This window comes from Simochromis diagramma, unplaced genomic scaffold, assembly GCF_900408965.1.
Source record: "Simochromis diagramma unplaced genomic scaffold, fSimDia1.1 OVJJ01000371.1, whole genome shotgun sequence".
Classification (NCBI taxonomy): Eukaryota; Metazoa; Chordata; class Actinopteri; order Cichliformes; family Cichlidae; genus Simochromis; species Simochromis diagramma.
The window spans coordinates 424,932-452,075 of record NW_024386920.1 but is presented as its reverse complement, the minus strand read 5'-3'; the positions used below and the strand labels follow the sequence as shown (position 1 = coordinate 452,075).

The 27,144-nt window shown below is 41.2% G+C and overlaps 2 protein-coding genes and 1 non-coding gene across 10 annotated transcripts; all 3 read left to right on the top strand.

Annotated features, from left to right (window-relative positions):
- Positions 1 to 10: 10 nt before the first annotated feature.
- LOC120736445 (phospholipase B-like 1) lies at positions 11 to 9,699 on the top strand. The gene is made up of 11 exons (XM_040036518.1): positions 11 to 612; positions 1,118 to 1,340; positions 1,587 to 1,670; positions 2,376 to 2,517; positions 2,605 to 2,751; positions 3,083 to 3,227; positions 5,832 to 6,032; positions 6,822 to 6,962; positions 7,046 to 7,231; positions 7,382 to 7,488; positions 8,535 to 9,699. The coding sequence occupies exons 1-11, from the start codon at positions 507 to 509 to the stop codon at positions 8,709 to 8,711; spliced, it is 1,659 nt and encodes a 552-aa protein (XP_039892452.1). The 5' UTR covers positions 11 to 506; the 3' UTR covers positions 8,712 to 9,699.
- On the top strand, positions 278 to 350 carry trnar-ccu. The gene has a single exon. It is a non-coding gene; the product is annotated as a tRNA-Arg (tRNA).
- A 117-nt stretch (positions 9,700 to 9,816) lies between the features above and the next one.
- Positions 9,817 to 26,896, top strand: kctd17 (potassium channel tetramerization domain containing 17). 8 transcript variants are annotated; one of them, XM_040036525.1, is made up of 7 exons: positions 9,820 to 10,266; positions 19,064 to 19,172; positions 19,667 to 19,758; positions 20,408 to 20,554; positions 22,130 to 22,255; positions 22,734 to 22,872; positions 24,453 to 26,896. In XM_040036525.1, exons 1-6 carry the CDS (start codon positions 9,907 to 9,909, stop codon positions 22,830 to 22,832), a joined length of 933 nt encoding a protein of 310 aa, XP_039892459.1. In that variant the 5' UTR covers positions 9,820 to 9,906; the 3' UTR covers positions 22,833 to 22,872; positions 24,453 to 26,896. The 8 variants fall into 8 exon arrangements, with proteins under 8 accessions (XP_039892456.1, XP_039892455.1, XP_039892458.1 ...); XM_040036527.1 differs by having other exon boundaries at positions 9,821 to 10,266; positions 20,411 to 20,506; XM_040036526.1 differs by having other exon boundaries at positions 9,822 to 10,266; positions 20,408 to 20,506.
- The last annotated feature ends 248 nt before the right edge of the window (positions 26,897 to 27,144 follow it).

Sequence of the window (27,144 nt, the reverse complement as noted above, 5' to 3'; positions counted from 1 at the left end):
TTCATAAGATCTTCCTGTTTCTGAATGATAATGGAACGACCCGTGTAACGGAACGTCACCATGGTGATCTTTTACCGTCTTTGGGGTACGACGCTTTAATATTTTATTCGGATGAGCTCATATAATTAAAAAAAATAACTCCATACATTAAATTGACTATTATGAACAGCACAATGCAGATAATGATAATGTACAAAAAGTAAAGATAATACAAACACTATTTCAGTAGGTTACGGTTGTACTTAAAATACACTGGCCCCGCCTCACTTTGTACACGGCCCCAGTGGCCTAATGGATAAGGCACTGGCCTCCTAAGCCAGGGATTGTGGGTTCGAGTCCCATCTGGGGTGTTCTTCTTTTCGCTATCGTAACAAGCACCTTAGACACAGTTTAAGTGCTTCGTTGTCTGTAGAAGAAAATCTTCACATATAAATCCTAATACGTTTGAAGAATATGTGTGTCTAACTAGGCGAGAGGCAGGCAGAACTCAGTCTTCCACGGCTGACATGGAAAAACGCAGAATGGCACTCTGCGTACTGCTGAGCACTTTAGCTGTAGCCACAAAATCCACGGATGTATTCAGAAGAGTGAACATCAAGCTCCAAACTTACCGTGAGTAACCTTACTGTGGCGTGTCTGTACACAGCGGGAACCAATTTTATATCCCTATAACTCCGCTAAACACAAAATAAATATCTTTACCGCTATAAAAGAAGGCGTATGGTTATATCTTACATAGCTTTTCTTTAATGGACAGTTACTTTGTTCTCTCCCGGCTAAATTTAACAGTTTTAAAATGTAACACTATTTGAACATGTAACTCGAAATACCATAGCCATTTAAATGCATTTAAACACGTTTTCTTTTTTAAAATGTTTTTGTAACACTTATGTTAACAAATGTAAGTTGAAAAAAATGCTTGTATATTCAAGCAAGGACACGAACACAACATTGTGTTAGTGTTCTTATAATATTAATATGCAATTAATATTAATTTGACAGAAAATAGCAACACATGAGAAAGCTGTTGTAATTATTTTATCGGTGTCATGACATTATCTTACATAATGTGTGTTATCTAACCTCAAGCATGTAACCCATCCTTCTACAATGGTAGAGCTCCAAGAGGCCACTGTGCACTGGGATGCTGCCCAGAAAAGTGTGATCCTGAAGGAGGGGTTGATGGAGACGGAGGGGGAAGCCTATGGGTACTTCAATGACACTCTGCTCCTCTCAGGATGGGGCATCCTGGAGATCAATGCAGGCTATGGAGGAATCACTCAGGAAGATGAGACCACTTTCTTCTTGGCTGGCTACCTGGAAGGTTACCTCACTGCTGGGTGAGCAGCACAGGCAAAGTGCAAGCATGAAAATACACTAAGCACTATAAATGCAATTTTCAAGTGAGCCAATCATGTGGCAGCAATGCAGTCCGACACCTAATGCAGATACAGGTCAACTTCAGTTAATATATCGTTACACTTTGATTACATTTCTTATTAGGTGTAGCTGCTAGCTCTGGTTGTAACATGTGGACTGCTTTTATGTGGGCTAATCCCTCACTGCTTATTCTCCTTCCATTGCAGACAGATGTTCAGTCATTACTCCAACATGTACCCTCAGCTGATCAAGGATGAAAAGGTTCTGGAGCCCTTGAAAAACTTTTTGAGGTACAGTGTTAAATTATATCAAATCAAAGCCATGGATTAAGCTAAAAGTAATCCCATGTCTAATACTAGATTTATAAGCGTTTCTCTTTGTTTTCCATTGCCTTCAAGATGCTTTTTCAGAGGCTTGATTAACCAGTATTGTGCACAGAGTGTATATAAAAGATGGGTGTAGCCCTTCTCTAAGGGCTACACCCATTAATGCTTTTAATAGCCTGCAGGAGGTGACTCTCCTGTTGGCACAAAGACTGTGTAGAAGTCTATGGAAATTATCTTAATGCTCACTTAATCTGCGACCTCAGGAAACACTAAGTTTATGGGCTCAGTCTTAAGTCTTACTTGATAAATTCTGGTGATGTGGTCGTTGTTATGAAAGTCAAATACTTTCTCATTCACAGCTGTGTAAATATAAAGCATGCAGTGGTATGCTTCAGTTCTCTGTCATATTCACACCTTACCCGCCACACCTGGGTTCAAGACAGCAAAACACCAAAGATCGCAAAGCTTAGTTGAAAACTTTACAAGACTCTTTTAGGCAGCGGACGTCTACATCCATCTTTTATATACATTCTATGATAGTGCCTCATAACTGTCAACTGTCTATACAGAATTTACAAATTATATTTATGCACCTATTGATTGTTAGAGTGATGTAAAACTGCACCATCAAGAGACAAACGTTGATTCTAAAATTTGAATAAACCCCAGCAAACAAGACCAGTGGTCCAGAGAGCAGGTGAAGCTCAGGAGAAACAGTGACCCCTTGTGGAGGCATATGGGACTGATCCTGGCTCAGCTGGATGGACTCCACGCAGGAGCTGCACTGTGGGCCAAAAGCAAACACAGGGAGGTGTGTATGTGTGTGTTTGTGGTTGTGAGAGAGTTGTCACAGTCATTTCATGGATCTCTTGCCACTTGCTCTTTCCCTCCTGCGCAGCCTCTATCAGCGTTCACGGTCCAGTTTCTAAATGGTGTCGGTGACCTCTTGGATCTTGTCCCAGCTTTGACACCTCGCTCCAACTCCTCCGCAGGGTCCGGCGCTTTCAGGATGCCTGGAATGGGCCACTGCACAGCTCTCATAAAGGTTAGGCCAAGCTCATTTGGCTCATGTGAGGGAGCCCTTGGGAAAACCTCAACACAAACCTAACTGCTTTTATTGGCCTCTGTGAGCAGGATTTTCTTCTTTTAGATGAGTGTAAAAGGCCATTGCAAGGGGCTTATTTCCTCTTTCACGTACACCAATCTATGGAACAAAGTTCAAATGGATGTGTGCTACTGGATTTTTTAAGACCCCTTTAATGTATCTTAATAAAGTTGCATCCACGTTAAACTCTTTCTTTTATGATTCACTGATTGTATCTTGTTTCTTTTAAAAATATAGATGTTTCTCTCTCTCTCTCTTCTCTGTGTCTCAGGTTCTTCCAGGCTTTGAGAACCTGCTAGTCGGCCACTCTAGCTGGTATACTTATGCAGCCACCATGCGTATCTATAAACACTGGGACTTCAAGGTGTCTGACACACACGTAGCCACTGGAAAGATGTCGTTCAGCAGCTACCCTGGTACACACACTCCTACTATATCACATACAGTATAAGAGCCGCACAACCGCACACTTATATGCATAAATATACTCAAATAACCAATGTGTCTCGAGAAAAAAAGATCGATTTGCAGAAGAAGAGGGTTTTTCAAAGAACAGACTTCACTTCTTTCTTGCAAAAGCTCCGAGGGGAGGTGAACTTCTTATCCTTAATCCACAAGGGAAAATATGAACACTGACATCTAGGAATTAACCCAAATCCCCAATGAACATTTCCTACTCGACACAATTCTCCTGCAAAGCATGCAGCTTAGGCAGTAATGAGAAAACACTGAATCCCGCGTGTGTTTATGCACATGCTCGAACGGAGCTATACTCCCCTCGCTGTAGAGTTAGAGGAGACTGAGAAATTTTGTGGCCAAAGATTTGTCAAGTGGACCAGGCCATAAAAAAATCCTCTTGTGGACTACAGTCCTATCAGGACACAAGTGGTTTTAAAGCACTATATTTAGAGAGCAGCAGGCCGAGGATATCACCTCACTATATTGAAACAAAGAGATGAAATACAATGGGGTCAGCAGAGGTGATGTGTACCCTCTGCGGCCTTCCTAAGCTGCTTCCCCTCTAACAGTACTGAGGATTTATCATGCACTGCAGGTCAGCACCATGAGAACAAGAAGAGATGCTGGGCAGTCTCAGTGGTGGAAATAATCAAAGACATCTGGCTTCTATTGTTAATAATATTAATATTGTACTTCTAGTGCAGGAGTTGGATGTATTTTTTCAGAGGAGCTTATTATTTTTCCTTTTCATGTATAGAATACAAAGTAGTATAGAGTAATTCTACCTGGTGTAACTCTACATAAAAGTAGTATGGCAAGTTGAAACTTGAAATAATTATGATACACGCAATCGGAAAAGGAATGCTGATAACACATCTGGTACTTGCGATTCATGAGCGTGATAGTCATATCTTTAACAAAAGTTATGAAGTCACATGAAAATAAAGTTTTCACAGCATGAAAAGCACCTTTAACAGCAATAACTTGGAATAATTGTTTTCTTTATGACTTTAAAAGACTCTCACATCGCTGTGAAGGAACTTTAATCTACTGTTCTTTACAAGGTTCTTCAGTGTATTGAGGTTTGGGGGCGTTCTCCTGAGGTACAGCCACAGCTTTCAGTCAGGATGAGGTCTGAACTTTGACTGGGTCTATGAACTTTCATTCTTTTCTTTTTTTAGCCATTCTGTTGTAGATTTGTTGCTGTGCATGGGATTGTTGACATGTTGCATGAATTTGAGCCAAACTTTAGCTATCGGACAGATGTCGTCACGTTTGACTCTAGAACACTTTGGCACACAGAGGAGTTCTTGCTTGACTCGGTGACCATCAAGGTCTCAGGTCATCACCCCTCAACCGCAGTGTTGACAGTTGGTATGAGGTGTTTGTGCTGATATGCTGTGTTTGGTTTTCAGCAAATGTAGCGCTGCACACTACGGTCTTGTGGTCTTCTTGTTCCAGAGGTTTTGTGACTTATTTAGCTACAATTTTGCAGATTGAGGCATGCTCCAGTGTTCTTTTTGGAGAGAAGAGGCTCTTTCTTGGAAATCCTTCCAAAAAAAGACTGCTTGTTCAGTCTTTTGCTAATTGCACTGTGCTTAATGTCAATATTTAACATGGTAACTGAGGCCTGTAGAGTTTGTAATGTATCACTTGGGTATTTTGCAGTTTCTTTGCACATTTGCTGTGACATCCACTACTGGGAGAAATTGTGGCATTATAGGAGCACACACAAACTCTATAAAATAATGCTTTTATTGAAGTGCTTTCAGATTTTATATGCTAAAAACAGCTTCCTGAGTGAATCAAAATAATAATGTTGCAGACCAGAAAACTGAAAACGTCTGAGCTAAAAGATGCTAAAGACTTGCTAAAAGAAACTGGGACATCATTTTTATTGCTGTGTGCAAATCATTTCAGGAAGCATGCAGTCATTTGAGACAAGGCAAGATTACTTTATTGTCATGATAGGAGAAAATCACCTTGGATTAAGCCACACTTTAATAAACAGACCTCAGAATAAATTAACAGATAAATGATTTTTAAAATGCATTTACAGCAAAACCTCTCTGCTTATCTGTCTGTCCCACATGAGCTGTTCATTTATCAGCTTAACTGGCAAATTGATATTTATTATTGCACAACAGGAGCCTGCATCTCCTTCCAGAGTCCATTAGCACATAATCAGAGGTCCACACATGTGAAGAAGCAACTAAAAGCTCTGTTCCCTTTTTATATGTGCTATATAAATGAAAGTAACAAGACAAGTAATCATAAAAAGCAGGATTGTTTCACTTGACTTTATATATTTTAATAACAAATTAATATTACTGTAGTACCTTAAAAAACCTTAAAATGCCTTTAAAAAATCAGAAATCACTGGTTGAGTTAAAGATACTTATTCCATTTGCTAATAAATACAAGTTAAGCATGTTGTGAGTTGCAGATGATATAATCACGACACCGTTTGTTTGCTCCAACTTTATCAAATGACCCCCAACCCTCCCCCACTCCTTTGCTGACTGTCAAAAAGAAACCTGCTGCGTGTTCTCCTCCTCCAGGCTTCCTGATGTCTCTGGATGACTTCTACCTCCTTGGGAGCGGCCTGCTGATGACTCAGACCTCCATCGGCGTCTTCAATGCCTCTCTGTTCTCTCAGCTCAGCCCTCACGGCCTGCTGGCCTGGCAGAGGGTCCGACTGGCTAACGGTCTGGCGCACACCGGAGAGGAGTGGGCGCAGGTTTTCTCCAGATACAACTCAGGTGAGATTTCAGTGATGTCAATTAAGGCAAGCGGTGGTTGAGTTTTGAGGCTTTATTCAAAACCAAAGTAAGCCACAAATATGGAAAAACAGCCATCAAATCACTTTTTAAAAATAACATAATTAAGAATATGGAGCCACTAATTCACACTAATGCATGCTGTTATTGCCGTGCCTCCTGGCTTTTAGACGTAATGCTGGCAATGCAAAAATTCACAGGACACATGTCCATAGAGATTTAGCAGTCTCTCAAACACATCGTTCTTCTCAATTACACAATGCTTGTGTGTGTTAATTGGCAAGGCTGCTTTGATCTTTCACGTCACGTTGCTATGGAGGGCAGAGGAGAGAACAGGACAGGGTGTTCTTGAGACTGACAGCTCTTTAACAAACAGCAGAATTGGCGCTCTGATTCACCATCCTGCCAAGCTATTGCAGTGACCTGCAGACCGTGATGTCATTTCATTCAGATCAGGTTATGTTTTAGGTTTTTATGGCATGTGCAAATATGTATCTAATAAGACAAAAGTTTATGTGCTTCCCTCTCTAGATCCAAATCCCTCAGGTGCATGCGAGACTGTACATGTAAGCTTTCATTTTACAGTAGGATAGCTAACATGCAGCAACATGAGCTAGACCGACTACATTACTTCAGTATTGGTCTTTTAGTGAGTAAAGGTAAATAAAGTTGTAGCACATCTCACAAAATCCCTCCAATATTTGTTGACACACAAAATCCAAGTGTCCATGGGACAGGGAGGAGTGGATCTGTATTTCCTTTGTATTTCAGGCACATATAACAGCCAGTACATGGTGGTGGACCTGAGCAGGATTTCTCTGAGTAAAAGCATCAGGGATGGAGCTCTGACTGTTGTAGAGCAGATTCCCGGCAAAGTCATGCACTCCGATCAGACTCGGGCGTTACGCAGAGGTAAGAAACCACCTGTATCTGTGTGATTACTGCTGTTGTTGATTTCTGAGTGACCTCCCCCTCCAGTGTGCTCCATTTAACAGGTTATTGGCCGTCATACAATATACCATTTCATGCTGAAATCTACAACCTGAGTGGGTACAGTGTGATGTGGAAAAGATACGGGGAAGACTTTTCCTATGATCTCTGTCCCCGAGCTAAAATCCTCCGCAGGGACCAGGCCAAGGTGTCCGACCTCAGCTCCCTCAAACGCATGATGAGATACAACAGTAGGTGAAACAACAGAGTTATTGTTCCTCGCGCTGTATGTCCGCTCTGGAGCTCAAAGCACTTCACAGAAAACACAAATAGCCCAGGATATTTTTGTTCCCGTCAAAGTGAAAGCAGCATGACTAAACATCAGACTGCTTCTGTTTCAGACTACAAGAAAGATCCCTACTCAAAGGGCCATCCCTGCAAAACCATCTGCTGCCGCAACGACCTGAGACCAAGGAGGCCACGGCCAGGGGGCTGCTACGACACTAAGGTCAGAGGACACCAGCACATTAGGCCAGAATCAGCTCTGTCACAGTGTGAGGATAAAAACAAAATACAAAGTACAGCATGTGTTTTGCTTGTGTTTTTGTCTGCCGATATAACCTTTGGTTAATGAGTCACCGCTGTCACATGCCCTTTATATCCCCTGGTTTTTTTTAAAGCTGCAGTTTTTCTCTTTACTCCTTTTGTTATTTGTTTAACTATTTCTAGGTGTGTGTTGTTTTTAATAGAGCAAGATGTTGATTCTCTACGTTAGAGTAAAACAGGGAGTATATCAGGGTGTGTTTCAGGGCGTGTCTAACCTGTGATTGACAAGTTGCTACCACAGAATTGAGCATTGCCCTCAAATTCTCAGTTTGATCTGCCCATCAGCTGTTCTGTATTTGTTTGTAATAAAAAACTGCAGAGTGAGCTCATCCAGTAAGAACCTTTTTTTTTTAAACCAATAACTTTTTACTTGCTAAAGCTAGCATTCATTTTTATATCACAGTGAATTACAAACCTTGCACCTTGTTAATCAGTCTAGGACAAATATGCTCACAAACAACCGAAATGCCTTGCACAAATCAGTGAGTATATCTTTTTTTTAGACTGCTGTCTGTGATCCACAGTGCTAATATGGCGACAATAAAACCGATATGTAAATCTAGTGTCCAAATATAGATGCCCCAAACAAGATATACCACCAGGTGATATTAGTCATATCACCTGGTGGTATTAGAATAAAGGCCAGGTTATCACCTCTAGCATTTGTGAATGTGTGTGCAAACACTGTTGCTAATCTGTCTGTTAGATATTTCCTAGATTAAGTGAAAAAATATATTTGCTGCTGGCAAAATATGAAAACACTCTCCAAAGTTAATAAGATTCATTCACATTAATTATGTGTAGATTTCTGTTCAGTTCAGTTTAAGTTAAATTGTGCAGTGGTTGAAGCCAGTATTTCAAATGAAGCAACAAGATTTGATTAGAAGCATTAAATTACCTATCTTTCACATGTTCTTGTTCCCTCCTCATTTCTGTGTCACGGTATAGGTGACGGACTACCAGATGGCGCTCCAGCTGGTCGCCGAGGCAATAAATGGCCCCACGACCCAGGGGGGTCTGCGCCCATTTTCATGGCAGTCCTTTAACTTCACGATTCATCAGGGACTCCCCCACACGTACAACTTTCCCTTTATCACCATGAGGCCCATGCTGGACAAGCCATAAGAGCACAGAGCTGGAAGATGCCATGCGTCCATGTGTAGCTGTGTTCAAATTCACAAAGCCTGCGCCACAACACTGAAAATCCTGTTGGTGCAGCTAAACAGAGAGTAAAAAACTTGATTATTTTGCCAACATTGGTGTTTTTTTAAATTAATAATTTAATAATCCATTTTAAAAACAGACAACAAATGATCAAAGTGAAGTATACTGAAATAGATGCCACTAGATGCAGTGAGGTGTTTGTGATGTAGTGTTGTGTTGGTCTTATTTCACAGCATCTATCTATTAGTGACAGAGTACTCTGAACTGGCATAAGGATTGTCGGCTTGTTTGCGCTATTTTAACACTCTGTGTAAAGTTTCCACAAACGTTTGGATTTAAACCATCAGGAAAATCCTGTTCGTTTTATATTTATTATAATTACAGTATTTTTGTTTTTGAGTTCAATTCTATGCAGTATCTACTCAGGTTTGCACATTGTGGAAGAAAATTATCTAAGTTTGCATTAATATTAACTATACTAAATTAAATTATAACCTGTGGTGCATTTTGTCTATATAAACAGAAATAAAATTCGCAAAAACTACAACAACTGTTTTTGTGCAAAATATGAAAGGAAAAGATGTTATTTTCAAAATAAAATATTCACAAAAGATTCACGTTTCTGATCTGGTTGACAAAAAAGAGAAGTTATGATAATTGCATTTGACTGCCATGTATAGTACCTATGGGAAAATGAATAAACTCAAGTAACAATTTTAAGCAACATTTGACTGCATAACAAATAGGATTTCTAAACTACTCTTACCTACTTGTCAGTTCCTAATGTGTTTTTACCACCAGACTAAGGGAAGGTTAAATTCATCACTCATTAGTGTAAGATGACAAAAGCGAAGTATAAACCTAGACAGCCTAGACAGTTTTTTTTTTGTTTGTTTTTTGCCTCGATAAAATTTAACATTTTTAAAACTTGATTAGAAAAGATTATTTTCTTCTGTAGCGGCCATTACAGCTTTTACTTTGAAAGTGTCTCTGGGACATAGTGTGGTTAACTTCCTGTAACTTAACCAGCTTGCTTTGAGTGGCCACTCTGGGGGCGGAGCATGCTCGGTCGGATAGCTGAGAGAAAAAGCCGAGGCAACAGTCCGGGGTCCACCGCGCTCGTATCTGGTCTGTGTCCAACTGCTTTTTTTCCTAAATGGCAACGACGGCAGAGGACCAGCGGGAACCGGCGGACGCCGCTGCACTGTCGACACACCACGGCTGCCACCACCACCACAACAGCAACAACAATAACAACAACAACAATAACAACAAAGACAGCGAGGCGGGAGAGAGCGCGACCTCTGCCACCGCCAGCTCGACAGAATCCGGCGGGACGGCGTCGCAGAGCATCGGTAACGGCTCGGTTATCAACCCTAACGGGGGAAACAACGGGAAGTGGGTTCGCCTCAACGTTGGCGGCACGGTGTTCCTCACGACGCGGCAGACGCTCCTCAAGGAGCAAACTTCGTTCCTGTACCGGCTGTGCCAGCAGCAGGACCTGCATTCGGACACGGTAAGCCCCGCCAGGACGCTTTAACCCCCGCTGAACGGTGCTTCGCTCCGGGCGAAACATAACTATTATTTTGTCACAGCAGCGGGTGAGCTGGGACTGCACCTCCTCCACTTATTGTCTTTGTGATGGTTTCAACGTCCTGTGAGCATTTAAGTTTGATAGTTACTTTGTCTCAGACGCTATTATTCTGGGTACTGGCAAGTGACATTGTGCCATATATCAGATTTCTATGAAAACGAATGTGGTGACAGTACATTACAATAAACGTTGCACACCATTCGTGTTGTGGCACGCAATTGTATTTGTTAAGAACAGAGACACTGGTGCGGTTTTTGATCTCTTGATAACACTCCTGTTATCTGCAGCGGCTTGAAGTTAACAACAGCTTAGATCGTTGAGGCATCTGTTAACACACGATTGGTTCGATTTATCTTAACAGGCTTACTGCTTTGGTCTAAAATGGCGATTATTTTCTATAAAATGCGTGTGCATCTGTTTCCATAAAGTACGGAATTGTATCCCATGATATCACTCCAACATGAGTACTGATTTCCCTAAAACTTGCATCTGTCCTCTCCCGGAAATGCACTCCTGCAGCTCCAAATAGGCATGGAGCAGCCCACTAACCAGGAGATATACGTGCAGTCTGAAGCACTTCCACTCTCCTGCTTTTCTTCATGTGAATGTTGCTTGGGTCAGATGGATGAACACGTGCCTCCTCTTCTGCAGGGAGCCACACAGTTGGTAGCTGTACAGCTGGCATCTTATGGGGAGGGCAAGAGAGAGGGAGAGTCTGGCTGTCACATGTAGACTGAAAGGACTTGAAAGACTCATGAATGATGCAGATTTCTATTATGCTGCATGGACTTTGATATGCATGAGTATGACAAAGGGTGGGGGGGAGGTCCTCCTCGTGAACCACAGCCCACTGTAAACTGATACAATGCTGCAGGCAGGTGAATACCTCCATGTTACCAAAATTTCATCTTTTCTGGAGAAAATAGGAGGGGGTGAGGAGTTGTCTGATCAGTGGTGTGTAATTTTATACTACAGTACATTAGGTAGCACAGCAGAGAGCTGGCAGGAAATGAAGCAGGTGGTAACGATTAATAAAAGACCTTGACTGAACACAAACCTGTGATGATACAATTACATGGTGAATATATTAAACTCATGGGCCAGCAGAGCACTCCAGAGATATTAATTAGTTATTCAAATTAGCAATTTAAAAGTAGGGTTGCAAATATTCAGTTAATCGGCTGACAGATGGATAAGCGTTTGTTTGGTTTTTCTTGTCACCACATCGCCATAGACTATAGGAAACTGCATAGGTTCTTTCTCACTTTTTAAATGATTTGATGTTTAATTGTGTAGGTCAATCTGTAAATCAATAATTTGTTGTAGCACTTCTTGAAATTTTATTTATTTTGTGAACCAATACATACAATTTCAGACAAATTACAACAATCCTGGGGCTAAAAATATATATTTTAATATATTCTTAGATTAGTCATTAAGGGTCATTGCTGACTTTGTGCTTAGTTTTGATTCATCAAAAAACCCTCCTTGCGGCTCTTTTGGGTGATAGCAGATTGCTACAATTGCTGATAGTTTTTATGGAAGTTGCTGATTTGTCTGCAGACCCTCGCTAATTAACCACTGAGTAGCTGCTGTGAGCAACCATTCATCAACCAGCTGGGGAATTTTCCCTCAGTAACCTAGTATACCAGACCGTAACCGGGGATCGCCAACTGGTATCTAAGCCTATGTGACTGGGGCCTAACCGGTTTTAACCCCCCTTGCAGCTGTGGGGCACCTGCAAGCCATTATGCAATCTGCCTTCTGCCCAGCTTCTCCTTTCATGCCCTATCAGACTAAATGTGTATTTAGCAGGGTTTTGCCAGCTCTGTGCTGAGGTCTTGCTGCTCTTCTTGCCTCCAGCTTTCCATGTATGCACATGGCGGAAGGGCAGAGCCATGCTATCAAATACAAATTACTGCAGCTGGAAGTGGCGATCTCCTTTTGATTATAGTGGTCCCGACTGAATTGACTTTTTAGTCAGGAACAGCAGTGGACCAAAATAGAAAGAAATTCACCCTTCTAAAAGTACATGTCATGTTTCAGTTGAGAACATTGTGCACCTGCCAGTCAATTCCTGACCTTTAGAAAGGTTTATTTTAAGATTTTTTTTCCTCTTTTCTTTTTTTTTTGTGACTGTTACAGGAAAAACAGGAAATGCGGGAGAGCAGGGGAATTTTAGGCTGGTGTTTGAATCTTTAGTGGCTGCTCATAGTGTACGACTACATGTGGTATTCACCCCAGTCCCAAACTGTGACACAAATACTAAACCAGCGGGGAAAACTGCATCAAGTCATGCTTAGGATTAGAATCGAGCCTCCCTTTAAGCTCAAGATGTGGCTTGATGATTTGCCACATCGCTTATGCTGTTGTTGTTATTATTATTATTATTATTACACGTGCAGTCACTGAAGCAGGTTACAAACTGAATATGCGACAGATCCAGAAATAACAATCGCAGAGGATTGAGTGGGATTGTGGTGCGCAGCAGTGATGACTGTTCCCCTGCTGCACCTCTGGGTGCTATGGAAAGAATATTCCTGTGTGACCTTCAGCTGTGACCTGACAGGAGGTTTCTCTGCGCTGCCTGATGACACACATGTAATCTCTCTTTGTGTGTCTCACAAATATTCAGACGCACACAAACACCCTCCTTCCTCCTCATTATTTTCTACCTCCCTGTATTATTTTCTTGTCCTCTCTGCATTCTCGCTCTTGGTAGTTGACTCACTTTGTTTTGCATTCATGCTTTTTTTTTTTTTATTATTATTTTTTATCTTTGCTCGTGCCCTGTAATTTATGCATTGTATCACAAACTCCTGAATCTCAAACCACGGAGAAGAATACTTAAGTAAACTTCTTTTTCTTCTGATTACTACCCATTTGCTAGCAGCTCAAAAACAGGAACTGAGCTGTCAGTGAGACTCTGAATCCTCAGTGAACTGGGAGTTGGGAGCAAGAGGAGCACGGTGGCGTAACGATCTGAGTCATTGTTTAATGTTTATACAGCAAAACATACTGCTCTATAGATGGACTTCACAGAGAGATGTGTTTCGGGGTATTATAAAGGCTTTGCCAGATCTGAGAAACGTATCATCTGTTGTCTGTCCTGAGTCCTTGTTTACTTAATCCATTATGTAAGTTAATACTGCAGTGATAACAAGAAATGTTTTTGTTTTATACCCAGGAACTCTTCATTTTCAAAGTCCGGAAAGAAACTGTAATTCCTGGAAGATTAAGGGCTCAACTCTAGTAGCCTAAAAATAAAAAAAGAGTTTGAGTAACCAGTAATTATTTGTGCTATTATTCCCAGAATTAAATGCGGGACAAATTAACGGACCTTGTGAATCAGTAATGCACTGATCTTAACAGCTAACTGCATGAAAGAGGGAGCAGATTTGGTGCACAGTTGGTCTGAAAATATCTGGCTCAATTTAGCCTCCGCTAAAACAAAATCTGCGTCTTTCTTTTTAAAGGAAGTGTTTAACAGTGAGTGCGCTTTGTTCCTCTCAGCTTGTCAAACTTCTTAAGACGTGAAAGTTGATATTGGAGACCAAACAAACAGACACTGCCTGCTAAAACTAGGTCACATCATCTCATCAGCTGACTGCAAATATCACACTTCTACAGTTTGGAGCAACACAGGGTATCCTTCGAGCGCTGCCTCACCATTTTTTGTGTGTGTCAGCATACTTTGTTAACTGGCCAACATCAAGCTGAAACGAGCCACCCCTCGAGTTAGTTACCACACAGAACATTGTAAATCCAAATCAGTTAAAAGCACTTCAGCCTGTGTTTCTTTTGCTCAAGAGAGGAGCTGATTTTTAGGTGCTGGACAATCCTCCCACCCCTCCCTCTCAGACGTTTGCATGTCTGCACTTAGGAGTTCCTGTCTGTCTTTTTTTTTTTTTTTTTTTTTTTTTTTATAAACCTCCACATAGACGCTTACAATCTGTCTCCGTGCGACTGTTTTAATGAGATTACTGGCACTTAAAATGCTCTACCTCCTCACCCAACCAAACCCAGGGCTCCCCTCCTTTATCCGTGTGGATGATCTCGCACCATCCCAGGCCAATTACACCATGGATGACTGGTTGTGGGCCATAACAACACAGCCAGGTTCTGTGGTTTAGGGATTATTTGCACGTACGCATGATATATATTTTTTTTATTAAGTTTTTAACTTTAATTGTCCACAACCCATCTCATCCCACAGTGTCAACACAGCCTCCAAAAATGCTAGAGGCAAGGTTTTTGCTTCAGAGTTGTTTAAACTTGTAAATTTGAAAATGCACAAATTGAAGGCTGAGAACACAGTAAGAGGTTGGTGGGTGTTTTAACCATATCCCATGGCAGGATTTCACAACTTTCTTTGCTATTCCTGTTTCCTTAAACTTATTTGTATAATTAGATTGATACATATACAGGTAAAATAAGTCAGAGCTACAGGATGGGGCAGTGTTTTACATGCTTACAAATGTGTAGTTGGTGTTTGGGAAAGTTTGCAAAAAAAAAGGCACATGCAACCAAGCTTATTTTATGCCTCCCACACGAAAAGTGTCACTGGCACTTGAGAAGTCAGTAGTTTAGCTAGGCCATCTTTGATCCCACAGACCATAAATTAGGCTGATCTGTAATTAGAAATCACCCTTATTTCTAGAGTTTTATCACAACTCCTGCCCCCATTCATATCAGAATTTCATAGACAGGCTAAAAATGAATGTGTTATCTCTTATTTTCACCAAGACTGAGGATTACTAATAGTATTAATAATACTTAGTAATACTTAATAGTTTCAACTGCACAGATATTATAGCAGCAATACAAGGAGTACAGTGTAGAAAAAGAAACTGGACTTGCTGTGAGACTCTGTATGCCAGCATATACTGAGATGCACTGATAGCCTGGCATACCTGATAAATGCATTAGGTCACAATTTGTTGGAAAAATAAACCTTTCAGTATTTTTAACACTGAGATACAGGTAGGAGTAGGGATGGGTATCGTTTAGATTTTATCCGATACCGGTGCCAACCCGGTACTTTTGAAATGGTGCCGGTGCTTAAATGGTGCTGAACCAATGCTTAAAGAATGGAGAACACAAACTTTGTCCAAAAACCTCTCATGTTTAGCTGGGGTTTTTTTGTAAAAAGATAACAATGCTAGCCTTTTCTGCAGCTATAGAGCTTATATGGTATCACTCTATCAAACAAGAAGACAGCCGCATGTAACTACGACCGTGTTTGCTAGTTCACCTTACGTGCATTAATTTAATAACGTGTTTAGCCTGTGGCGATCGTGGCTCAAGAGTTGGGAGTTCGCCTTGTAATCGGAAGGTTGCCGATTCGAGCCCCGGCTTGGACAGTCTCGGTCGTTGTGTCCTTGGGCAAGACACTTCACCCGTTGCCTACTGGTGGTGGTCAGAGGGCCCGGTGGCGCCAGTGTCCGGCAGCCTCGCCTCTGTCAGTGTGCCCCAGGGTGGCTGTGGCTACAATGTAGCTTGCCGTCACCAGTGTGTGAATGTGTGTGTGTGTGAATGGGTGGATGACTGGATATGTAAAGCGCTTTGGGGTCCTTAGGGACTAGTAAAGCGCTATATAAATGCAGGCCATTTACCATTTACTCAACGTAAATTACACACGGACAACATTAAGCTACTCACGCAGAGAAGAACGGCTGCTGCTGCCGTCATCATCCGTCATCATTTCTGCTACACTGGCAGGGCTAGGGGCCAGGACTCTCCTCTTCGGGCTCTTGGGGGATGTTGCTAACTCCGGGTCCGATAACAGGCACCACACCCGCAGTATGTGCTCGGTCTTGCAGCAAGCTGTCAAATACGGTGTATTTCTTGGCTTTAAAAAAACACTATGCGTCACCAGGTGTTTCATCAGATTCGAGGTGTTACCTCCTTTGCACAGTATCACCTTAAAGCACTTGTTGCAGGCTGCTGAGTTTGCATCTTTTGATGTGAAGTACAGCCAGACTTTTGACCGCTTCGCATTTGGGCGTTTTTAATCTGTAACTCTAAAAGAATGTACGTACCTACCGTTTATGTCAGAACCGATACCGGTACCCATCCCTAGTTAGGAGGTAATTGTTGCGCGCGTGTTTTAAAAGGTGAATGGGGTTTTGTTAGATTATAGGCGATGGGCTACTGGACGTCCTTACCGCTACAGGGAAGTGTTATAGAGTCGCATCCTATTTCCCTGAACAAATGTTGTGTAAACCATTAACTCATCAACTAATGAGTACCTAAATGTCATAACTGTTGATTCCCTCCCTTTGAGTCTGTTGGACTTCCCACAATAATGAAACTGAGAAAGTGACCTCTCATAAAAAAGGCCATTTTTTAAAATTTTGTTATTTCTGTACTTTATTCATACTCATTTTAGCTCAGTGTGAGAGTCCCTGCTATTGTTTCTGCTGTGATCCTCTGCTTACTGTTTCATTGTGTGTAACATGGTGAAACTAATACACACAGAGTGGAGCAGAACATGAGGTGAAGTAAAGAGAAACTCATTCTAGTTTTTCATAATGCGTTATGCAACTGTAATAAACAATTGCTATAAACGCTTAAGACATAAGGATCGAATGTCTGAAAGCTAAACTAAAATGGCTGTTTTGCTCCGCCAATGAAAAATAGCGCACCCAGGCAATTCAGTGTAATTTACATTAGCATGGACTGATAGTCATGACTGGATTTATTTTGCTTGTTTGGTTCTTATGTACACAACGTTTTTGGTTGTAAATGAAGTGCAAAGGGAAATGTGCTAATTTGTTTTTCTCTGAGGTGCTGGTGCTTTAGTTTGGCATCCAGTCAGTAGATAGAGAGAGATCACCTGTATAGTAAGAGTAATAATACTAAAAATCAACCAATAGCAGATGGAGAAAGACAGCAAGACTAAAGTGATGGCTGTGACACAATTCAGAAAGCTTTCCCCTCGTGTTGTTATGGCCACACTGTCAAGTCAAGTCACGTCGATGAGGCGTCAGTTTGTCCTCCACTGCAGCTCTGCTCATTTAGGATGTCGAGTGTGTCTGTATGTACCTATGTTTATGCCCGGAGCTGCAGTCTCAGCTTTTTCACGCTCTAATCACTGTTTTTCAGTACAAACGCATACTCTCCTAACATGCACTCAGTTTATACACGGTGCCTCTTGGTCTTCAACTCTGATCTCTGCTTTCTTGCTCACATACACAAATGTGTAAAACCCATATGTCTTATTCATCCATGTCTGTGACAGTGTCCACCTGTTTCTTTGAACCTTCTTTAATACAAAGAAATTTCCTTTACCTCCTATTTCCAAACCAGGGTATTTTTCTTGTTTGTTTGTTTTTCTCATAGCATTTTTTTAAATCTTTTGTCCTCTACTGATCTTTTGTTGTCCTCCTACCCCCCCTGTTTTTCATCTAATCCATCCTCACCTAGCTATCCTTCCATCCTACAGAGTGCTCTGAGGAGTACACTGGTGTTTACACTCCTCACTCTCCGTTTTCAGCAAATGCTACTATAACAGAGCTAGAGCTTAACCAGCAGTGCTGCTGTTTCTGAAGGTTTTTTGTTTGTAGTAGTAGCAGAAGCAACAATATTGCTGACCATATAACTTACTCTTATAGTGGGCTGTGTTGTGCATGTGCATGCAGAACACGCAAATAAAAGTGCTAACATCCATCTGCACAAGATGCTGCTACAGGCCAAGATTGTTACTGCTTGAGCAGGCAGTCAGAAAAAGAATCAGTCATGTGACTGGAGCATGTTCTCATTATCTAGCTGGATATCTTCCTGCTCATTGACTTAATGCATTAACTGTCCTTTCAGTCTATATATGGAGACGCAGAATAGCTCTGTATATAGCACCAGCCAAATGCTGGTATATGGTTAAATCTGTAGAAAAGCTAACTCTGATGCACTCTCTCTTATCAAGAGATAATGGTTTATGTTTTTTGGGCTGAGGAATTCGGCATTTGAAAATCATATAATTTCCAACAAGTCCCGCCCCTTTCCCCCCTAATTTATATGCCTTTGCCTGTATCTCCTATTGGCATGTTTTTGAACTCCTCCAGCAGTGGCTCTTTTATGAACTCGACTCTAAAGGGCGATGTGCTTCAAGCATTCATTATGGAGAAGAGCACAGGCAGGATGAGCGTATATGTGTAGGGATAGGAGTCATGACATAACAACCAGGCAAGCTTGTCACATGTAGCCTGGAGGTGCAAGTGAAGTAGGCTGTTGACACACATGAGCACACAGTTTACGCTGACTTTCAGTAACCTGTTGTTGTTGTTGTTGTTGTTGTTGTTGTTGTTGTTGTTGTTGTTGTTGTTGTTGTTGTTGTTGTTGTTTTGTTCCCATGTAAAAACAGCTGTTGTTACGAGAGCAAATCTGAGTTCAGTTTTCAATCTCAGGCTAAACGCACAGAGTGGAGCGCACAGTGGAACAGACACGCACACACGAAGTGAAACCAAGAGAAGAGGTGAATAAAGAAAGTAGCACAAGCGTGAACAGTAGTAAAACACAAGCAACAAACACAAGAGTGACTGCAGACAGTTCTTGAGCAACATGTCACCATCTACAATGCTTCTGATAGAATCACATGCACAAATGCAAAATAAAAACTCCACACTTCATAACATGAGGAAATGTGTTATGAAGGCTGTAAAAATGCAGTAATGGTATAATGGACTGTCCTCTGTCTGTCTCTGACTCTTTTCTGTAACAGGATGAGACTGGAGCTTATGTAATTGATAGGGATCCTACCTACTTTGGCCCCATCCTCAACTACTTGCGGCATGGCAAACTGGTCTACAACAAGGAGCTCGCTGAAGAAGGTCTGCATGATTGTCTTATTTGCTTGCCAGTAGAAATAAGAATAATACTAGCACGTTTGTTGCAGTATGATGCAATTTTTCCCTGATGCCTTTCTTTTGCTTTTGTGTTTTTAATTGAATTTGTGCACTTTATATGAAGACTTGGTATGTCTGAAGAATGTATAAGTCTTCTACTGAGGTAGCTAAAATCAATTAATGAATAATTAAGAAACGGTTGACAGTAATGGTTAACAGATGGCCAGGACTAATAATCAATAGTAGACTGATGTGGTTAAATATATGTTCTATAAAGTACAAAAGTAGAATTAAAAATTGTTAGCTTAAAGGAGTATACAGTGGTTGAAATATGAATGATGTTTAGCTGAATATTAAACAATAATATTTAAAGAATATTCTGTTTACTTGGACTGGTTTGCAACATGATTAGGGTGCAGTGGAAATGTTGCACTACAGTGTCACACAGCAGCTGAGTTGAGTGTTTCTTCTGTGACCAGGTGTCCTGGAGGAGGCCGAATTTTACAACATCACCCCGCTCATCAAACTGATTAAAGAGAGGATCGTAGAGAGAGACTCCAAAGCTACACAGGTAAACGCACAACCTGTCAACAATGAATCACTGAGCTTCCAACTATAAAACGCAGTATATCACATTTATGTTGATTGTATTATTACTCTTGAAACATATAATATTTACTGTATTTAGCTGTTCTGACATGTCCTGTGCTAAATATTGCAGTATTGTTTAGAGTCATAGGATATAGACGTTTGAGCGTTTCAGTGCTTCAGCCTTTATTAATGATTTTGTTCCCCTGGGTGCTTCTATAAAGAGGCCGCTGCTGTACATCAGCCTTCTCTCTTCTTTCTTTGCTTTTCTCGGGATGGTTGGACTCACTCTTATATAATCCTTCTGCCCTCTCAAACATACTCCCACTCTCCCCTTTTCCTACTGTTCTTTACTGGACTCACTGCTCGTGTTTGCCTAGCGGGGTTAAATATTGTGCAGAAATATGAAAATAGTGGTGCTGGCTTTTAAACTGCCCAAATAGGATTTGGTAATCCAGAGCGTTGAATGTTATGCAATATGAAATGACTGCACCTTATTGGAAAATTCATAGAATTCAGTCTAGCAGTGTCAGTATTTACTTCCCTTTTTGTATCTCTGGAAATGGTTGCACCTTCCTTTTCATTCATTTCCTGCATCGTCAACTCTTTCCTCTCTCATCCTTTTATACCAGCAGGTGCCCCCCAAGCATGTCTACCGAGTTTTGCAGTGCCAGGAGGAGGAGCTGACCCAGATGGTCTCCACGATGTCGGACGGCTGGAAGTTTGAGCAGGTCAGCGTGCGCACCTGCAGAAAGCCCCGCACCGGACTGCTCTGGACTGTGGGTTGGACTCACGCTGCTGCTGACCCTTTAACCGTGACCCTTGGTCTAACCCCTCGGTCCTGACCCGAGCCTTGCTGTTTGCATTCCCAATCTGAACTTTCCATTAAATCCTAGATTATGCCCTTAGTCTAGTTCTTGATTTGCTGGCCTAATGTTACAGTGACACTAGAGAAAACGGTGGTTGGAGACAACAGCACATGCAAAATAATTACATCCATGTGCCATCAACTGGCAATCTTGTGGAGTTTGAAATGGTTGCTTGGAAGCTGGGGACCAGGTCTCCAAATACTTCCTTCGAAGTCAACCTTCTATCAGTCTGCTGTGAATTTGTGATTGAATAGGGTGAAGTTGGCAATTATGTATCATCCGTTTGTGATAATATGGCAAATAACTGTGACAAATCAGTGGAAATCATAAATTTGTGTCCAACTCCTGCAAAGCTATTGCTGTGCATACAGAAATCCACAATAAATAGAAATTCATAATAACTACTTGCATTTAGAGTCTAACCAGAACCACACAGATTAGAAAAGAAATTCAGAAGTTCCTCCATAAATGGAAGCGTAGTTGCTCCAGGACGAGAGTTTAACTGCAGGATGACAGGCACTCAGCAACATCGCATTAATGTAGGAATAACCAAATTACATCAAGTTTAGTTAAGTCCCCGTCTGGCAAATAGACTCATCAGAACTAAGTTGCACTCATCAGTTCAGACCGACAGACTGATTGCGATGTTTTGGCAATCTGTCTGCCTTTTATAAATTACACAGCAGTTATTTGCAGACATCTGAGCGCGATTGCAGTCGGTCCGTGTCGGACCACGACTATTTAAAGACACCTATGGGGACCAGACAACGCTTAGTCCCCACAACTACTTACATTTGGTCGCTGAATTTGATGCAGTCACTGGGCAACCTTTTTTGTCGCCTATTTGAAAGGAGGTTGCCATTTAATTTGTACTCTAGCGTGACTGAGCCATTAAACAGCCCCTTTAATCTAGTGAGTCTGTGTGAGTTAGTCCCAGAACCTGTAATCTTAAAGAAATCGTAAACTTTTATAGTTTTAAAATTATGATACTGATTTTGGAGAACCAGTTCTGTCAAATAAACACGCCTTCTTGTCTGTTGTAATGTCTGTCTGTTATTGGCCACATCTCCAGAGACGACCTGTTAATATGTTTAATACTTCTAGACTTCATGGCGTTAAACTGGCCAGCCTTTACAACACTGTAGGCTAAAAATCGCACACAGACCCTGTGTCCCTCCCCCACTCCTCTGCTTTAGCACTTGGCTCCCCTGCATGCTGCACAGCTATGATTTTCATATATTTTTCAGCAGAGCTGACCCGCAGTTGTTTTGCTGTTTCCACAAGTACACAGCGCTTGAATCTACTGCTGCGTCCTCCCCCGTCCCCCAGCCATGCATGAGCAAAAGCAACCTTCCTTAGCTGTAGTATGGGATCTCCACTTTCTGTCTCCTGTGCTGGAAGTCCCCATGATACTCACTGTGTGTCTTTGTCTCTGTCCCTCTCTGCTCTGTATTTCTCTCTGCATCTGCGTCTCTTTCTTTCTAGATGGTGAACATCGGCTCGTCGTACAGCTATGGAACAGAGGATCAGGCTGAATTCCTGTGCGTCGTATCAAAGGAGCTCCACACGGCCGGATCTGGGCTGGGAACAGAGCAGAGTCACAAAACCAAGGTGAGTCTCGATATTTTGCATGAACACACAAGTATATTTCAAAATACACTATGGGGAGAAGCTGCTAAGCTGTGTGTTAGCTGTGTTCCTATGTGTGTATTTCTGCTTTGTTGCGCGATGTGTGAAAGAGTAGAGGTCTCTCAGCTCATTAAAGGTGATATGAGTGTGCTTTGATCCTGCGCCTCTCCACTCAAAGCTCCAAATGTCACTCCCCTCAAAATGTCATTCACAAACACATTCACTCCATCATTCACACAGCTCTGCCTTTCATTCCTGCAGTTCTCAATCATTACTGTATTGGTTCTTCCTCCTTCATGTAGATATATTAATATATATCTGTGTCTGTTTTTTACCTGTCACTGTCCACTCACTGACACTCATCCGTGTGCTCATTTTTGTCATTTTTCTGTCGCGTTTTTTTTTTCTTTTTTCTTTTCCCCTTTTGTATTTTCTCCTCCTTCCTTCATGCTGAATGAAGCCCACAGAGATGCAGGAGGAGGAAGCGGCGAAGGAGGAGGAGGAGGAGGAGGAAGAGGGGGGGAGAGATACCACACCAAATGAGTGGCTTAGAGAATGAGGGAGTCATGTTTCTTTGTTCCAAAGAGATGCCTGACTGGGTGAGGAACTGTGCAAAAGATGTGCTAGTGGGTAGATGTAGTGGATTTTAGTGTGTGTGTGTGTCTATATGTCTGTGATGTCTGTGAGAAATATAGAAGAGGTTTCATGGCACAGCATTGAGTATGGCCTTACAGTTGCCTTTCTGTTTCAGTCTGAAGCTCTTTCTTCATTGAGTCAGTCCCATGTTAAAATGAACAAACGTAGTTGTGCATTTGGTCAAAGTGAATGTTGCATTTAGATTACTGGTTGAAAACTGTAAGGTTGCAATGATTGTAACACATTAAAAAACATGGGCAAAATATAACACATGCATAATCGCTAATCATGATTTGGACCATAAACAACAAAAATAAACTCTTACTTTGACTAGGATGGAGGCCTTGTGCTCATAACCAACATGAGCACAGGACCAGTTAACTTGTATTATATTTTTAGGATAATTATAAGTTATTTACACCATTGCACAATTGCTATTGGTCCTATATTTACAGATATGCTTGTTATACCAGCATGCAAAATGTGCTCTTAAAGTAACATGCCAGTAGTGTCCCTGCAGCTAACGACAAGAACGAAGCGATTTCCTCTTTATCTGCAAGTTTACCCCTTAACTGTAAAAAGGCTGATGGGGTGAACACGATAACTTAGACTTTTCGAATGAATACTAGTAAATATGTCAGAGGAGTTCAAATCTCAGTGAGGTTGGGGTCAGAGGTCAAGTTTTTTGAAAATCTTGTGAACACGATAACTCGCGAAGGTAGTCCCCTAGGATTTGGTGTAGCACTGTGTCAGTATTTTTTAATTCATGCACTGATGTTTTGTGTATAACATTTAAAATAACCAGTATTATTATAATAATAGTTATTGTTATTATTATTAGTTTATGTGTTAGCACTCGATCACCAATCACAGTGGTTAGCTGGTAATTTGACACAAATATGACCAGTTCTTGTTCAGAGAAAAAAAACAGCTGTGATCAAGATACCAAGACCATCTTTTATATGTAGTTATTTGTCACTGTGATTAAATGGAAAACAGATTTCGATAAAATGCGTGTGTGAGAGAATGTGATGAATTTTGCTAATTGGCGCTTGGTTGGAAATGTCACTTTCCCCACACAGCCTCACATGTATCGATTGAGAGCTGCGTCTCTATGGGCTCTCATTGTCAATGCTGTGACATGGAATATCTCTGACCTTTCAGTGCAGCAATAGTCTTCAGATGTCCTTCCCAGTCTGTTCACATACATATACAGTGTCGGTGTAAAGTCACACACATGTGTAATTAACATTTGCACAATGCACAATTTAAAATTCAGTAAATATCAAAGCAGAAAACACACACTTGTATGTAGTAAGTAGCGAAGATGGCTGTGTTTGTTTTGTTGTTGTTTCCAGTCATTATGCGTGATAGTTAAGTCACTTATTCTCAGTTGCTCAACATATTCATCATCATTGCCATCATTGCAGCCAAAACCATAGCTTAGATTGTTTGCAGTGACTGTAGATTTTATGTCTGCACTTTTCCAATCTCTAATGTCTGTTTTTGTTTTTGTTTTGTCGTTTTGTCTTTCATTTTGCAGCTTTTTCAAATCCACGGGTCCCGGATGTAGAAATCACGAGAATTTATTTTTCCTATGCTAGTCATGTTCTGTACATGGCATTTGTGTGTTTTTGTCCGTGGACAGTCATCGCAATACGTAGCATTGTTGCCACTTCATTGACAAAATGCTGGTTAGTATTAGCAAACGTCCAAAAATGTCTAATATCACTGTTAACGCAATGGAGCAATACCATCTTAAAAAAAGAAAAAAGTGAGATCACCTTAATTTACGGACATGCTCATGTGTTGTGTCTGTGCAGATGTTATATTGCCAAGGGCAGTAGTGCAGCTTAGTAAATCATGACCAAAGAGCCATATTAGATCTGGCTGAACCAAGGTGCTGATTCTTAATATGACAGGAGAGAATTGGCCTCGTCTTGGTTAACCTGTGAGGAGCTGTCCCATCTGTGCTGCACAGGATTTGCATCATTTTATTTCCTAATGAAGCAGCTATCCCGGTGATTTATGCAATTGTTGCCCAGTCTTTGACCACCGACTCTGCTGAAGTCCTGACAGTATTTCATAGTTGGGTACGAGGTTTTCTCATGACAAAAAAATCACCTTGGTTGTGAAGAAAACCTGCCAGCAGCTGCTGGACCCCACAGAGCAAAAGTGTGTTAAATCACCCATATCAGCCTTATTTAAAGATGACTTCAAGCGTACTCAAGTAATTAAATCTTCACGAGCTCAACTCAAAGTCCACTAATTTGTTGCTCTCAGTCATTCAGGAGGGTGTGTGTTTGTGTGTTAGCATAGCCACTTCTTGGTTTGGACTGTGTAACTGAAGTAGGTCAAAAATGTGCTTGTGGGGACAATTTTACACTTTCTGGACATTGCAAAGGTGCACACGCTGCACTGGTGAAAACACAAACTGCTCTACATTGTTGCCCACAGACACACACACACATGCGCGCGTATACACATATATCCCTTGTTTGTGCTGATGCATACCTGCATCACCTTGCACAACACCAGTGTTGCTTCGGTCTGTTGCCATGGCTGGGATCCAGTTCCTGCTTTGGCCTCAACAGACTTGGAGACGTTGGTGTAGTCAGGAAAGGCTTAAAAAGCAGGCATGGAGGAGGAAGGGGGCAAGGATGAGTCTGGTGTACCACAGCTTTGTAATATTAGTGATCATATCCTGTTTTTGTTCCAATAAAGGCCCCACAGCAGGCAGATCTGCTGCAGTGCAGGTGTATGACTGAAAATAAAATGTCAAAGAAAGCCACGTGACTTTTAACAACCTCTGCTGTGAACATGCAAGAACCACACCACAGATCACATTTGAACTCATGCACGAGACTGTGGCCAATTTCCTTATAGCTCTAGGCATCACTCTGCAAATACACCACTCACATTTGGTGTTTATTAAATTTCAGGAGGTGCACTTAGTGAATGTTAGGGTGAAACCAAAAGGGTTATACATTAGTTATAAAACAGCAGGTTTTTAAAGCATGTAGATAAGAATTTAGAGTAGGTCTGCTATAGTCCAACATCACGCTGTAGCTTATAAGAAAACACTTACTTGAACAGATGCTAACATTAAAATGCAACTCAGCACTTCTTGGATGCATAAATAAATACATTTGTGGAGTAAGTGATGTAAGTTATTGGTCTGTTTTCAGCCTCAAATTAAGATTTGGTGCGCTTCTCAGATTGAACGCAAGCCCAGAGGGATTATTTCTGCCTCTGAGACTACAGCAGCCGTGTTAAGCATCGTCTGCCTGCAGCTTTAGTCTCACCTCCTGCTGTTTAGCTCCTACAGCACACCTACTGACCAGCAACACACAGCCAACAAGTGTGCAGGGGTCACAAATTTGAGACAATCGAGAAATAAGATCGTGGTCGGCAACCTTTTTTTTTCCCTCCTCTATCTCCTAACATTTTGATAATAAAATCAATTTAACATAAAAATAAATAAATAAATGGGATGTAAATACAATATTCCATGTTTGTTTTCCATTTATAGCACTGATCAGAAAACGTATCCTCAACCTGTGGGATCCTCCCAATCCCTAATTAGGAGGATTAGCAGAACACTGTAAATGTTAAATGTGTAGTTAGCCTGCAGTTACTGCGTACGATACTCATAACAGTGATATTGACAGAACAGAGAAGACCAAAAGATTTCATTTCTTCGGCTTTTTTTTTTCCTCTTCTCTTTGTGGCTTTTAACTCAGATCATTCAGTGCCTTGAGTTCAAGCAGCAAAACAGACATGTCAGCATGATCGTAGCTGTTATTCCATGCGTTTTTAAGTGGCTGCTTTTAATATTTTACAGTAGATGGTTTACAATCTCACTTTTTGTTTTTACTTTAATTGTCTTCTCGTGCATTTACTGAGGTGTTCCTGTAGAGATAAAGAGTAAGTGTGCACACCAAACAGCTGCATGCATGAGGTGAAGCTGGTTTAAGATGTTTTGTATAAAAAGCACCACCTTTTTTTTAAATTGTTTTGTAAGTTTTGATGTCTAATTTATTCTTAGACTTTCTTTTTGAATATTACATTGTAAGAATTTGGCCGTTTGTTTTTAGATGCGTGTGGGGGGGGTACTTTTGCTCGTTTCTACTTGAAGAATAGTGTTTCTGTTTCACTGTCCTGACGATCTCAAACAGCACATACTGTATAATCAGCAGGTTTACTGATTCCAAGTTTTTCGTCTTGGTTCACTT

Coding starts and splice junctions, on each gene's coding strand:
- LOC120736445 (XM_040036518.1), top strand. CDS start 507: ATGGAAAAACGCAGAATGGCACTCTGCGTACTGCTGAGCACTTTAGCT. Junction 1,341..1,586: donor GAAGGTTACCTCACTGCTGG/GTGAGCAGCACA, acceptor CTTCCATTGCAG/ACAGATGTTCAGTCATTACT. Junction 6,963..7,045: donor GACTCGGGCGTTACGCAGAG/GTAAGAAACCAC, acceptor TCCATTTAACAG/GTTATTGGCCGTCATACAAT.
- kctd17 (XM_040036521.1), top strand. CDS start 9,907: ATGGCAACGACGGCAGAGGACCAGCGGGAACCGGCGGACGCCGCTGCA. Junction 19,173..19,666: donor CAAGGAGCTCGCTGAAGAAG/GTCTGCATGATT, acceptor TTCTGTGACCAG/GTGTCCTGGAGGAGGCCGAA. Junction 19,759..20,407: donor GAGACTCCAAAGCTACACAG/GTAAACGCACAA, acceptor CTTTTATACCAG/CAGGTGCCCCCCAAGCATGT.